This window comes from Kryptolebias marmoratus, linkage group LG9 (genome assembly GCF_001649575.2).
Source record: "Kryptolebias marmoratus isolate JLee-2015 linkage group LG9, ASM164957v2, whole genome shotgun sequence".
Lineage (NCBI taxonomy): Eukaryota > Metazoa > Chordata > Actinopteri > Cyprinodontiformes > Rivulidae > Kryptolebias > Kryptolebias marmoratus.
The window spans coordinates 25,638,663-25,653,028 of NC_051438.1; the positions used below are offsets into that span (position 1 = coordinate 25,638,663).

The 14,366-nt window shown below is 37.1% G+C and overlaps 1 protein-coding gene across 5 annotated transcripts in view; it reads right to left on the reverse strand.

Annotated features, from left to right (window-relative positions):
• The window catches only part of si:dkey-237h12.3 (teneurin-3), a 155,398-nt gene that overhangs the window by 88,536 nt on the left and 52,496 nt on the right, over positions 1-14,366 (reverse strand). For all 5 annotated transcript variants that reach the window (XM_017417447.3, XM_017417445.2, XM_017417444.2 and 2 more), the window contains exon 4: positions 2,821-3,046. In XM_017417447.3, coding sequence (XP_017272936.1) covers positions 2,821-3,046 — 226 coding nt within the window. The remainder of the gene's footprint in view (positions 1-2,820; positions 3,047-14,366) is intronic.

Sequence of the window (14,366 nt, forward strand, 5' to 3'; positions counted from 1 at the left end):
AAAACTAAGAAAACTACAGTATAGACAGATTTTTAAAACAGGCTTACTGAACTACACTGCAGGAAAAAAGGCTAGAAAATCAATTTGATGTTGAAAGAAGTTTTCAGCTGAAATATTAGGTTGTCAGTGACGGACATCACATAAAATATTTCTGACTTAAAATTTTAGTTTAGTTTGAACAAGGTAGAAACAAAAAAAACCCCAAAACAAACAAAAAAAAAAAGTGTAAATACACACTATTTACAATAGAACAATCCAACGTTATGTTCGAAATTAAGATCGGGTAAGTATAAACTTATTGAGTTCTACTACAATGTCTTTATATCTGAGTAATACACTATTTACTACAAGCGTCACATTAGGGAGAGTTGGTTGAACCCAAAATGCAGGCAGACAAGGAGAAACCCAACGAAAAACTAATTTATTTACAAAAAGAAACAAAACAAAAGGCTGATGTGGCAGCAACTAAAACTAAATAACAAAAACTTACAAAAACAAGGATTGCAAAAACACGAGGGTGAGACACGAGGAAACCCAGACAGCACGTGGACGTGACAACGAACCAGCGAGTAAATGAGGAGAATGGCCAGGTGTTAAAGGCTGAGGATAACGAGGGCGTGGAAACAGGTGACTGATTAGAAACACAGAACAGGTGTGGGTGGTTGAAGCAGACTGATAGAACTACTGAGGGAGAGTGAGTGATGCACAAGGAACACAGGGAGCAGAACGACAAAACAAACCATTAACACCGGGGAATAAACTAAACACAGGGAACAGAAGAAACAAAACCCGTAATACAAGAAACCAAACCAAAGATGACCAAATCCTGACAATAAGGCTTTTTTTAAATTATTTTGAATTTCTGAGTTTATGTTATTAACATTAAAGCAAAGTTGGGTGTTCTTTCTTTGCATAAATTTAAATTTATAGTTGACTAAAGAAGAATCAGCCTGATCTAAAGCTGGTGTCACACTGTGCAAATATCGGCCATCTTAGACAAAATTTTTGTTGTGAGAAAAATCATAAGAAACTCTTTGTTTGTGAGATTGAATTGGTGGTCTGTGGTCAATACGTGCGATGGGTTCACTGACAGCTGATTCAGCAGTTTTATGACCAAATGACAAATACCAATCAGTGTCAGAAATTTTCTGAGAAAGTCCTGCAGCATCACTGCTGCTGCAACCAGTGTCTTTTTCCGAGGCATGAAAAGCATCGTCAGCTGTCTGTTTTCTCATCCTCCTCACTATTTAGTGCCTGAATATAATAATTAGAGCATCGGCGCCAACACTTCATTTCTTTTTAATGTTATGATATGTATTGAAATGTTATCTCTGTTGGATCTTTGTACTTTGCACTCGATTCTCTGTCAGCAAAAAGTCATGTAGTCCAGCAACGATCAAATCTTGCTTCATGCAGTGTGACACAGGCTACTATCAAGATTTTCCAATCTCAAGCTCGCACAGTGTGACATGTGCCGGTCGTTTACGACAACCAGAAATCGCACAGTGGGAGGCAAGCTTGGTTCCATGAAACATGATCACAGTTGCCAATAGTTTACCTCTTCAGCTGAGTGGTATTACATTCGGAAGTAGGTTGAGTGTGTCACAGGTTACTTGATGGGTGAAAGGAGGTTAAAACTGGTCTAAAATAATCCTTAAATATTCTAAATCCTTGAGTTAATTATCCTTTTTATTACCCACTCATGTTCAGAAGAGTAACACGAAAAGACTAATAACATCACCAGCCAGAGATAATTAGTGGGTCTTTTTTAGTTTGTTTTTGTGCTCACAAAAGCAAATTCCAGCTCGCTCATGAATCATGGCTGTGAGTTTTCGGAATTTGGGCTATTATTTCATTTCTAACGAACACGTGAACCACGCCAGTGGATTGATGAAACAGAGAACCGGATTTAAGCCATATAACATAAAGCAAAAAGTAAAATCAAAGTTAAGTGGTAAAACAAAGTTATACATATTACTTTTTCCCAAAGGTTTTAATTAAAAACGTATAAGGCATGAAAGGGAAGGGTTTGGAGCATTAACTGAGACAACTAAAATAAAAAAATTAAAGGTCTAGAATTTCCTTGAAAAAAAATGCACGTTGCCAGCTGTCTTTTATGCCAAACTTTTAAACTAGAATAATCTTATGCTGAGAATGGACAAAATCCTAGCTGTTTTGGTTAAACTTTATAAAAAAAAATGATTTATGGGGTTGACTCCAAATGTTAATCAGTTGTAGATGTACATCCAATGATTACTTTCTGAGAGTTTCACGAAGAACTTTCCAGTGGTTTATGAGATATTTTGCTAACAGACAGACATGGTTTACTTAAAGAATTATTGGCAACATTTTAAAAGCATATTGTGTTCAATTAGTTATTGCTCAGAGTATATGTTAGCAATCCTTCTTAACTACAAACACAGCAAATTTTAGCTCAAAATCTGTGAAACTGGCTGAATTTTAACCATTTTTGTGCTTACAAAGGTTGCTTAACTGTGGCAGCCATCTTGGATGGGTCTGACTCCAAAAGTAAATCAGCTGTACATGTTTATGCAATGATTACCTCCTGAGAGTTCCATTAAAATCCATCAATTGTTTGTAGAGATATTTTGCTAACAGTACAAACAAATGAACACCTACATGCACATATGACAGAAACTGGCAAAAACATTATTGCCTTTTGTCTTCGGTGGCAAGCAATAATACAGTGAAACTTGCCTAATTGCATTTATTTGATTTTATTTTGCTTTCTGAGTCAGTGATTATGACACCTGGACTCAGACTTTCCTGCTCTGCTGTAGGTCTACATGGGTCGCTCACCTGCTCTCCAGGGCCACATTGCTGCCCAGCACCCAGCTGTCCTGCAGCTGGACGCATTCCGCCGTACTCTGCAAGTCAGCCGCCAGGCCGGCTGTGGGGGGTGGACTCGGGCTCCTTTGATTGGCCAGCGAGCTGCGGCTCAGCGAGGTGATGGACGGGTGCTGCTTGTGTGGGGGCGGGGCTGGTGGGAGGGGAGGTGGGGCCTGTTGACTAGACAGATGGTCACCTGAAGCAAAAACACAAAAAAAAGAAAAGAAAAGGAGAGTCAGACAACAGATTGGTATTGTACTCTCATTGGTGGCCAAATTTAAAGTAAAACAATGTTTTATTGGAATTGGCTAAAATTTTACAAGAAGTTGAGAAACATGACTTTGAAGAATCAGCAGATGGTAAAGATATTCATCTGCCTTGTATGCAAGTTATGAAAGGCTTACAGCCACTTAACCGACCAAGAAAAGTAAATACAAGCAAGAGCAAGACATAAAAATGAGATGCAACCACTGCGAAAAGAGCTGTTTTTTATGAAGTTACACATAATAATTGTCACAAAACACCACACGGCTGACAGTTGGGTTCTCATAGACAGAAGGTCACTTAGAGAGGCAGCTGTTCCTTTATGGGCGCTTAACGCAATGTTTCACGTTTGATTACAGCCAGAGAAGACTCTCAAATAACTAATGACCAGAACATCCATTAGGGCTCTGAAAGAACAGGTTTTCCAATTTCACACAAAGCTGTGTAATTGGCCCCCAGAATGGCATGTGGTGATTATCTATCCATCTTCCCTGTTTAAAAGGTAAAAACCCACAGTGCTGACAATTCTGATTTGCTCCAATAAGCTCCAAATGGGTATCATCTTTCTCGCCTTATAGAGGCTCAGAGAATATTGAGAAAGCCAGGAGCTGTGTCTTTTAGGAGCTTCTGTTGTTTTTGCATTGACAGCATGAATTTTAAAAAAAGCCTAAAGGAGTTTAGATTTATTGTACATATCTACTCTGGAGGTCAGTGCATGATTTACCCTTTGCTTTTGCAAGCGTGCATGAGAAGATCAAATTCTGCTCTTTGCTACAGAACAACTCCCTGAAAGGACACAAGCCATTGTTTTGAAGAGGGGGTCCTTTAATGACCATGCAGTTCGTGTCCTTGTGTGTGTGCGTGCTTCCACTTTTCAGCATGCCCTTCTGTGCATAAAACGAGCTGTTCAATGCAGGCAAATGAACCGTTTGGTTCCACACAGCTAGAAGGAAACATAAATGCTATTTAGAGCAAGGCAATCATTTCCACTGCTTTGCGGGGAAAACCTTCAGGCTACTGTACATGCAGCCTATTAGTGCAACTGAGGACTTCCTTATTGTGTTCACTATAAGAATACATCAAAAATATACTATATTGACTACTGTAATGAGAATAATTAGTAAGAATAAAGCTGCTGTGTATAAGTAATTTACAGGGGAACTGACCTTTTTAATGAAGCTGCTTATGGAATACTTTTTATATAATTTTTAGCAGACTTCTTTCTTTTGTACACAGACGGATGGACAGGTAAATTGTTAATAGAAAGAATCAGGAGTAATTAGAATCTGCAGCACTTTTGTGCAGCAGGCCAATCAAGGATTAATTACTTCCTGACTGCAATTACACAGCAACAGCATGTGGCCATAAAGTCCATAAAAGCAAAATCATCAGAAGCAAATGAAGGTTGTTATTTTTCCTCCCTTTTTTCGCAGACTGTGATTAGAGTTTTATCAAACCCAATCAAACATGATCCCTACAGCACCCCACACCACCATTTTCAAAGCTGGTTCTGATATCTAAATTAAGCATGAATTACCAGAGATCAGTTGCAGTGCTGGCATTTAAAAAATATAAGAGTGCCGTGACTTTGTGATAACGAATACAAGACATCCACTCATCTCCTGAGCGAGACTGTGAGCCCTATTAGGAATGTGCTTAGTAGGCTGATGGAAATGTGAGTTATCTCCCAACATTGGCTGGTTTTACTTCACCTCCAGGCCTCATGTCACTGTATGAGCCTGCAGCTCCCATGGGGTTAGCTTCACTTTCCAACTCTAACATTTTTCACATAATTACCCTGCACTCGTTTAAACGCAAGATGTCACTGAAAGGAAAAGAGAAGTAAAGAGTCAGATTTGTCAAGAAATACAACCCCAATTCCGAGAAAGTTGAGATGCTGTGTAAAATGTAAATACAAATAGATGCCAATGAGTTAGAAATCTCCTAAACCCATATTTTATTTACAATGGAACATAGTAAACATGTAAAAAATGTGTTTTGGACAAAATAAGGTTGTTTTAAATGTTATGCCAGCAACACATCTAAAAACAACTGGGACAGTTCCATGTTTACCACTGTGAAGCAGTACTTCTTCTTTTAAAGTCTGTAAATGTCTAGGAGCTGTTCAACACTCTTGGGTCTTCTTTGCTGGATTTTTGTTAGATGGGAGCAAATGTTGTTCTAAAACCTGTATATACTGCTTTGCATTGATGGTACTAATACACTAATGAACCCCCGTACTATAAGAGAAGCAGGCTTTTGAACTGTGTGTAGATGACAGGCTGAGTGGTTCCTCTCCTTTTTTAATAGAGAGGACATGGAATCCATGGTTTCCAAAAAAATAATTATATTTTCATTTGTCTGACCAAAGACCAGTTTTTTCACTTTGCCTAAATGAGCTTTGGCCCTGAGAAGACTGTCATATTTCTGGATGGTGTTCGCATATGGTTTCCTCTTTGCATTTTACTGATCTGATGCTAATTAACATATTTCATGTGAAATGCTCTTTCAGCTATTTCCTATTTGTACCACTTTTGTTTCCCCTTTTCCCGCTTTTTTAAGATTTGTTGCTGCCCTAAAATTCAACATTACCTTTATTTTTTTTAAGAAATTGGTACAATGTCTTGGTTTAAACATTTGATTTTTTTTTGTTTCATTGTAAAAACAAAGAAAACTCATATTTGCCTGAACCCATATAAAACCATGGCACTGTTTTTATTTACATTTTACACAGCATCTCAAGTTTTTCATAATTGGGGTTGTAAAGAAAAGTAAGTGAATGTTGGCAGACAGAAAGAGTTTTAGTTTTGAATAAAATAAGTGCTGTCTCTTATTGAAACTGTTTTAGTTCTTCTCTTACAAAATGAATAAATTTGCTGTTTAGTTTTCTTCTTTGTTATATTCTCACTACCAAATAAAGAAGTCCCTGAAAGCATCTCACCTTCCAGTAAGGCATTACAAATAAAGATACATGACAGATATTGAACAAAACTGTATCCATTCATCTTAGCGTTTACATATTGATCTCAACATCTTGATTGCCCTCGTTTAGTTTGCTGCTGCCCTGAGAGCTTTGAAAATGCAGCATAGGCTGACTTCAGAGCCATAAAAAGATGGCGTTTGTGTTGCAGGTGCATTATGTTTGATGGGAATAGAGTGTGAATGAAAGATTCTGATGGACTAAAATGTTAAATTTCTTGAACTGCGACAAGGAGTGAGCTGTTTTGTTGGTGAGGACAGAGGCTTAGTAGAATATTCTGAACACACAATAATGCAAAATCTTCAAAAGAGCGGGATTTGACATGCAGTAAATTTGAGTGCATAATCGCACGAGAAAGTAAGGCAAAATAAACTTATGAAGTGAATTAAACCTGCTCTACGCACAGCTTCACAAACTGGCTGCTATGCTGCTCTTCATTGATGTGTCTGTAACCTAGAATGATCCAACTGAAAAACCAACTGTCTGACATTTGCAAATGTGAAAACCTGGGAATTGATTTAGTTTAAACCCAATACAAACACACAGACTAATCTAAATTTACCACATTGAGTGAAAAAGCTTAAAGAACTAAGATAAAAAGTACAAGTTTTGCTAAAAAAACAACAGCCTCTTTATGTATATTAGCACTTAATCCTTTTTAAGTATAACTAAGCACCTAGTTCTAAACTTTTAAATATTTAAATATGAAAAACTTTTCATAGACTTTGAATGAATTACTATGCAAAACATGTCTTTTTTTCTGACTAAAGTCCTTATTATTCACCTAATATTTGTTTGGTTAAGATCAAGTGGTTTAATGCTTCTTTTCAAAGGATACACCACAAGTTTGCATTTTAATATCACAGACAATATTTTAATTGCATTTCTGTTCTATGCTTGCATTCCTCATATTTTCAATTCAGACCTTTTCCTAAAGCTCCGAATGTATGGTGGACACTTTTTTTTTTAAGTATAGGTCGTAACACAGAGTATTTCTTTCATGTACTCAATTTCCCTGCACACTGTAGGTGTCAGCATGTCTGAGTGATGTCAAGCGCCATGGTTGCTGGTCTCCAATTTGAGGTGTAGGTTTGAATCCAATTTCTGACAAACAGTTTTATACTCAGCACAGGGTCTCACTATGATGAAAACCTATAAGTGAGAATCTCAATGTGATTCCAGGTAACTCAAAGGGAAAATGTGGCACTAGCAGTGCTCATTCTCTGTGTACTCCACTGCAAGAGCTGCACGCCTGAAAGCCACGGAGGCAAACCATGATAAATATGGGCTTTTTGCCATTTTGATTTACAAGCATACATTATGTTTGTCTGTCCTTTTTTAAAAGGAAGAGAAAAAATGAGGCTTTAAGAAATTCTGGCATTGTCTTCCATCAAGACAGAGAGAATTAAGCTGGCCTTTAATGTGCAAACTTGGAAGGCAGATGAAACAGCTGTGTGGTTTATCGAGCTTTGCTTTGAAATCAGATCAAGACGGATGCCTCCTCTGCATAATTCCTCAACGTCAGCTTGTCATCATCTCCATCAACAACATGCTTTAAAAAGGACCTTTGTGATTAATACTGCATGCCAGCGCTGGAATGACAGACTCATTCCCATCTTAATGATGCTTACACAACCTATCAAATCTGTCAAAACAGCTCCCAGAAATGATCTTCTGTTTTAATTTGTTTTAATACTCTGATTTCAGATGTTTGAGATCTAAAGACTGATTCATTACACAGTGTTTATAAGAAAAACAATCACTTAGTTTCAGTTGTTAATTGATTGTCAAGAAAAATCAACCAAAAAAAGCAAAATTTGATATTTTTTTTCCTGATGTATTCAATAAAAAAGTTTGTTCATTCATTAAATTTAGTGCAATCTGAGTCACTGTTTAACAGGTTATAACTGTCTGCAAGCTGACTAAACATTTGGTACCATTTTTTATAAGTATATTCATGGAAAATTAGGTTTCTGTGATGTTCATTCCTTTGAAAAATATCTTTTTTCGATTACGAAATTGACAAGCCTTGAATACTGCGCAGAATGTTCCAACACGGAGTCAGGACACAATTAAAAGCCGTTTTGCACTCACTAAAGCTTGGCAAGCTCAGTGAAAGTCTTTTCATATTCATTGTGTAAGTACTGCAAAAGGTCTTGTGCCATTTTCTCTCCATTAAGAGACTGATGCAACTGCTAATGGAATTGAAAGGGCATTTGCTTTGACTGGCTCGCCCTTCACCAATAGGAAAATTGCCGTGTGTGTGCATCACAAGAATTCAATCAAAACAGATCACAGAACTTAGAGATGCCACAGCTTTTCAATTACAGATCATGGTATTTACAATATGGAGAATGACACCTTAAAAAAATCCTAAAAATCATTCAGCACCTTCACTCTAATGAGCACAAATTTTAGAAAATATTGTGTTCACAACATGGGACCTCTTATAAAATCCTTGTTAGATTTAATTAGAAAAGAATAGTGGATGAACATCATGATAAAACATGACACTTGGAACAGTTAGGATAATTATATATGTCAAAAAATTAAGTTCATTCTTAAAAATGACACGATTTAATTTCACCTCTGCCCAGACGTGGTGCCTTGTTGAAGGCACTAACTGTAATATTTAGTAGAAAGAGACAGCAGCTTCACACTGAGAAGCCCCGGAGCTGGAGGGAGGCTGCACCCAGTGGAATTTGGGGCCATCAAAAAAACCTTGCCCTAGGTGAGTTTGGTGATTTCATTCAGGAAGGAGAGTAAGAACTTTCAGGGACCTGGGGTGTTGAGGAAAAAAAAAAGAAAAAGAAGAAACTGTTTGAATTTGATGATACTTTCTGCTTATAGAGAAAAATCCTCACTGCTCTCACAGCCCTGCCCACTCTTCTTCTGACTTTCGATCTGATCAAAGACAGACACTTCTTTTAAGCCATTTCAGAGAAGGGGAACTAGGATGTAACATATATTTCAAATATTACATAATTATTGCATTATATAAGAATGTATGAAAAAGACGTTCCTTTTACCCAGGGATTTTTCGGGTCCTTCTGAGTCATATAGGGTTTCACTGGCATAAAATGCAGGGTGCTATGAATTAAAAATGCATGGTTTGTAAGTAAATCTGGATAGCTGAACCATTTGAAGATGCACTGTAAATATAAGCAGCTTTCCATCACTATTTGTCCACCCCCCCACTGTCTTCTCCCCCTAGACATTGCTACAGATGGCAGATCAACATACAGATGATGACTGCTTAGCAGTTCTTTCTGTCAGCTCTAAGATTACATAGCAATTACACTCCTTCTCAAAAGCTGCGTTGACAATTAGTCTGCTGACAAAACACTTAGTTCTATTTATTCATATGTGGACAGATTTGGCTTCTTTGTTTATCAAGAGATCCTGCTCGCACCTTGATAAAATGCTACTGTTTCTAACTTTGGCACAGGCAGATTAAAGCGCTAAAATAAACATATTATTTTTATTTTTTTTATAGAAAAAACAGAACACGGTAGCGTGCCACTTTTTGCTTTCTAAAATTGCTTCTAGCATACAAAACTCTCAACAACCAAGCTTCATCTTATATTAAAGGTCTTGTTGTTCCATATTTTCAATCTCAAACTGCAAGTATAGTTGTGGTTCCTAGTGTTTTTAAAATTAGAATGGGAGACAGATCTTACAGTTTTTAGGTTCCTCTGTTATGGAACCAGCTTTCAGATTTTGTCTGTGAGGCTGATACAGTAAGATTTTAACAAAAGGCTTAAGATTTTTCTTCTTGATAAATCCTATGGTTAGGGTTGGCTTAGGTTTCTTGAGCTATCCCTTTGTTGAGCTGCTATGCTATAGACTTGGACTGCTTGAGAACAAACTGACCGTATTTCCTCACTCTGCTGCTGTCTTTACTCTCTCTACTCTCCATGTTTATATGTGCAATGCTGCCATTAACCCCTTAGTCCCTGGATTGATCTTGTTGGCAACATCACTAGCGGCCCCTGCACCAGGGGCCGCTAGTGATGTAGGGGTTAAACTGTGCTTTTGTTTGCCTTCCCATAGAAATTACACCTGGGCCAATCCTTCTGTGTTTGTCTGTGTCTCTTCCTTGTCCTCTCAAATCTCAGCTGGTTGAAACATGATGAGCTTGAGTTTCTTCCTGGTAAAAATGAGTTGTTCCTTTCCACTGTCGCCTATATATGCTGCTCAGGATGGGAGATTGGGACAAAGTATAGATTTGATGCAATTTGCAGGCTTCCTTAGATAGATAACCTTTACTAACTGACATTCCATAATGTAATAAATTCTATCATAATAGGAATTGAATTGACTGTAACTGTATTTGAATCTGGATCTGAATTGGAATTATGATTTGGATTTGTTTTTTATTTGTTTGTTTGTTTTTGTGTAGTGTCCTGAGATCACTTTTGTTCTAAATTGGCTCTATATAAATAAACTGAACTGAATTAAATATATATATATTCTCAATAGATGTAATGCTCCTGACTTCCAAACAAAATCTAGGTTTCATTTTGCAATTCTGTTTTTTATGTTAAAACATCAATTCTTACACACCCTCCCAGCAGCAGCCCTGCAACCTGCAGCCATCACTGTTGAACTCTAATTATGTTACTACAAGAGGTGCTGATAGGCTTATGTGCTTGCTCACATAAATTATCCATGGAAAGAGAGTTGTTGCATCAGTGTACAATATGAGAAACAATGTTTTCTTGACAAATAAAAGTATATACATAATTCCTGACAAACCTGTATTTATGAGCCACAGCACAAGTATATTATTCACTTTTTACAAGAGTTCAGGAAAAGAAAAAATGATGAAAATGCATCCCAATGACAAACATTTATTTTTATTTTATGTAATAATGACTGAGTAACCATGACTCCTTTTTTAAAATTTTGATGACAACATAACATCATAATTAAAATGCACACAAAGGCACAATTTAATTAAACCTGGTAAATCAGGGAGCTGGCAGCGAAAATGACGGATGTCAATGAGTTACACACAAATGAAAATACTTAGACATAATTACTTCTTTGTGAATTCTTTGTGAGTTTTTCCTTTTTGTATTACCACAAGTAAACATATTCACAGAAGTTATTCGACTTGTTAAAATAAAAATACAGATTAAACCAGCTTTGAGGGCATATAACATTAGCATCATTGCTATTTCTCAGTGCATTAAGAAACTGATGAACCTATCATTATAGTCTCAAATATATCACATAAATTAGCAATCCCACCTTGCAGTCCCCATTGCATTAGTCACATAGGCAACAAATTCTTAGCCTGGCAGTTTGTTTACTTATTTAATATGCTGTTTTAATAACCACATCAGCAGCAACTTGCCACTTCCTCTCACAATGAAAATCAATATTCTTCTGCATCATCCTTTTTGATCTTGGAGCAAGATTAAGATGAGAGTGAGCTGCAATGCATCAAACAAAAAAAAAAAAAAAAACAGAGACTGAGACATACAATCATACAAATGTGTCTCTTCTCAGTACTTTGCTGAGAATCTGTAGCATGTTTTAACTGGAAGTACCCATTCACTCCCAATCTGAATGACTCGGGATGCTTGACCTGCTTCAGTAGGAGTGATAGTGAATGGTTTATGGAGCCAACATGAAACCTTAGTTACGGTGGTCCTGGCCACCGCAGAGAAGCTTTTAAACATTTAAAGGCTTTGCAATTTATTTTCAACTGCACTGCACCTCAGAAGGTCAAAAACAACAACCTTCTAGTTTCCGTACAAATCGGAGTCACTTCTGTGACCACAGCAAATACATACCTGCATCAGTAATTGCACAAAAAAAACATGCTCTCTACATCATCTGGAGGGAGAGGGGGGTCACAGAAATGTGACGAGTATTCTGAGAACTATTCATGTGCCACCCCATTCATTTACAGCTCGCTTCCCCAATCACTTGAGAGAATGGTTTCAAGAAAGAAAAAAGACACTTGTGGTTGTAGTGGCAGTCTTTTCCAGTGGTTGCTGTAATTGCATTTCCTGTGTAAATCGCTCAGTTTGTAGGGTACCAGACAAAGAAAGCTCTATCCATCTAAAAATGGTAACGCATATCTTTTCCTGATTAATTGTTGGCATATTGTTTTCAATTGCATTCACTCCAGTTGCAGAAAGGACTAATTTTCATCTCCATTGTGGGAAAATTTGAGGAACAGATGCTTTACACTGCATTTATCTTTCACAAAACATTCAATGAACCAAACAGAATGTAAAATTCTCTAGAAACTGATGAGGTTTTATTGAGTTATAACTTAAACCAGCATTATAAATGATTTATTAATGCTAGTATCTATTATATATAGATATATATTATTGACACTATTTTTTTGAAAGGAGAAACAGAAAATGCAAAATATCAGTTTTAAGTTGAAGTTATGTTGAATCTGTTTTATCTGGAATAAAGAAAATGGTATCATTCATTTGGACATTTTTTTTTTTTTGCAAATTAGAGATCAACAATCAGCAGTCTAATATCAGAAATTATGGACTAATTTTTTAATTTATGGGGTAGCCTTTCATAACAAACTATAATTACAAATTTGTGTATATTTTTCCAGATAATTATAAAGTTATTTTTATTGTAATTGTAAAATAGGAAAAAAATCATTGAGCAGTATTATCTTGATTTTAAACACCATGCAATACAAAAATGTCATATGTGGTCAAATAAATAGTACCCCCCCCCCAAAAAAAAAAAAAAAAAAAAAAAAAAAGTAAAATCGGAAAAACAAACGTTGATAAAAGTAATGATATCTGGTGCTTGTTTCTGCTGTACCCATTAATCCTTTAGTCCAAGTTTTAAATATCAATGTGCTTTCATCCAAGTCTTTATATAATAAAGTTCAATGGACAAACAATACAAGCTGAGCCTTTGAATCTCTCTTCATATCTGACTCCTTCCAACATTTTCAGCTATAATTCTTTAAATCAACATTTCTTGCAGTGTCTACCTCCAGAGCTTGAGCTATTGCACACAGGCTGAAAATCCCTCTGCTTTCCAAAGAGCTTTCCTGGGGCCAAGGCTATGAATTGATATCCCACTGTTGCATTACTCTTGGCCACAGAGCAGAACACAGGACAAGAATAATAATGGGACAAATCATTGGTTTTTTCCTCATACTGCTTACCAACTTGTGCATTAGAGTGGTGGGGAGGGTCGTGCTGAAGATGTCAATATCCTCAATGGGGATGAGAGATGAACTTTATGTGTGCAAGTACATGTTACACTTAGTACTCTCGCACATTCAGACACACTCTAAAACCCACTGAGAAAAGCCTTCGAGCACTAGTGATGTTTTGGAGTTTTCCGACAGAACACCCTCTGCTCCTCTTGGCGAGATGAAGATGTAACCTGCGTACCCTCCGAGGCTTGGTGCATGCTCAATCAGCAACATGATATGGCCCACGGCTGTGTGGTGAGGTCACTGCTGGAGCCTTGAAGACTGATCATGCATGAGGTGGCAACACAGTGCTTTCTGACTAATGTGCTACAGTTATGCTGCTTCCACTGTTACTATTTAGCAGCATAGCCCGAGCTCCACCCTGAGGAAATTGGAATCTGACTAAAACTGTATGGTCACTGAGATGGAAAGTGCAAAAATTTTTTTAGACATGGCCAATAAAATCCTAAGCAGTTGAGCTGTGAAATTTGTGACTTATCACAGAATTTTACTTCTTCCATGAAACAGAGGCACTGTTCTGATATGACAACCAATCCACTTTAATGAAGATGACTGTGCTTTTGTCCAAGTACAGTTGTAAGTGAAGTCTCTTGAGTGCCCTGGCATCACAATTCATTAGTAAAACTGGTCTTTAAAGTTTAATCTGCCATGCAATTGTTCTTAATTTTTAACCTTGTCACCCCTTCATTTCAGAGTGGCTCTCAAACACTCTTACATCCAGCTAATCAACAATAAAAGTGGTCAGTGAAGTCAGATGTACTGTCCTTCAAAATGCTGCTTTACTTGACAGGAACAGACAAGGCTGCCTGCGTTCCAGTCTTCATTCTCCTTAGAAAATACCACCCTAAGCATCATCTGTCATGTATTGGCTGCAGCCTAACATTTCACTTTGTTTGGCAGACATTGATTTTTACCTCCAAGGTGTTGTCAAGGAGGCATCCAACTCATATATACCTCCTGTGCTTTTTCTCCAGAGACTGCTTTTGCAGGAACACATTCAAAAAATTAAAGTCTATAAAAATGATTGCATTTGAAGGTGGCCTAAATTAT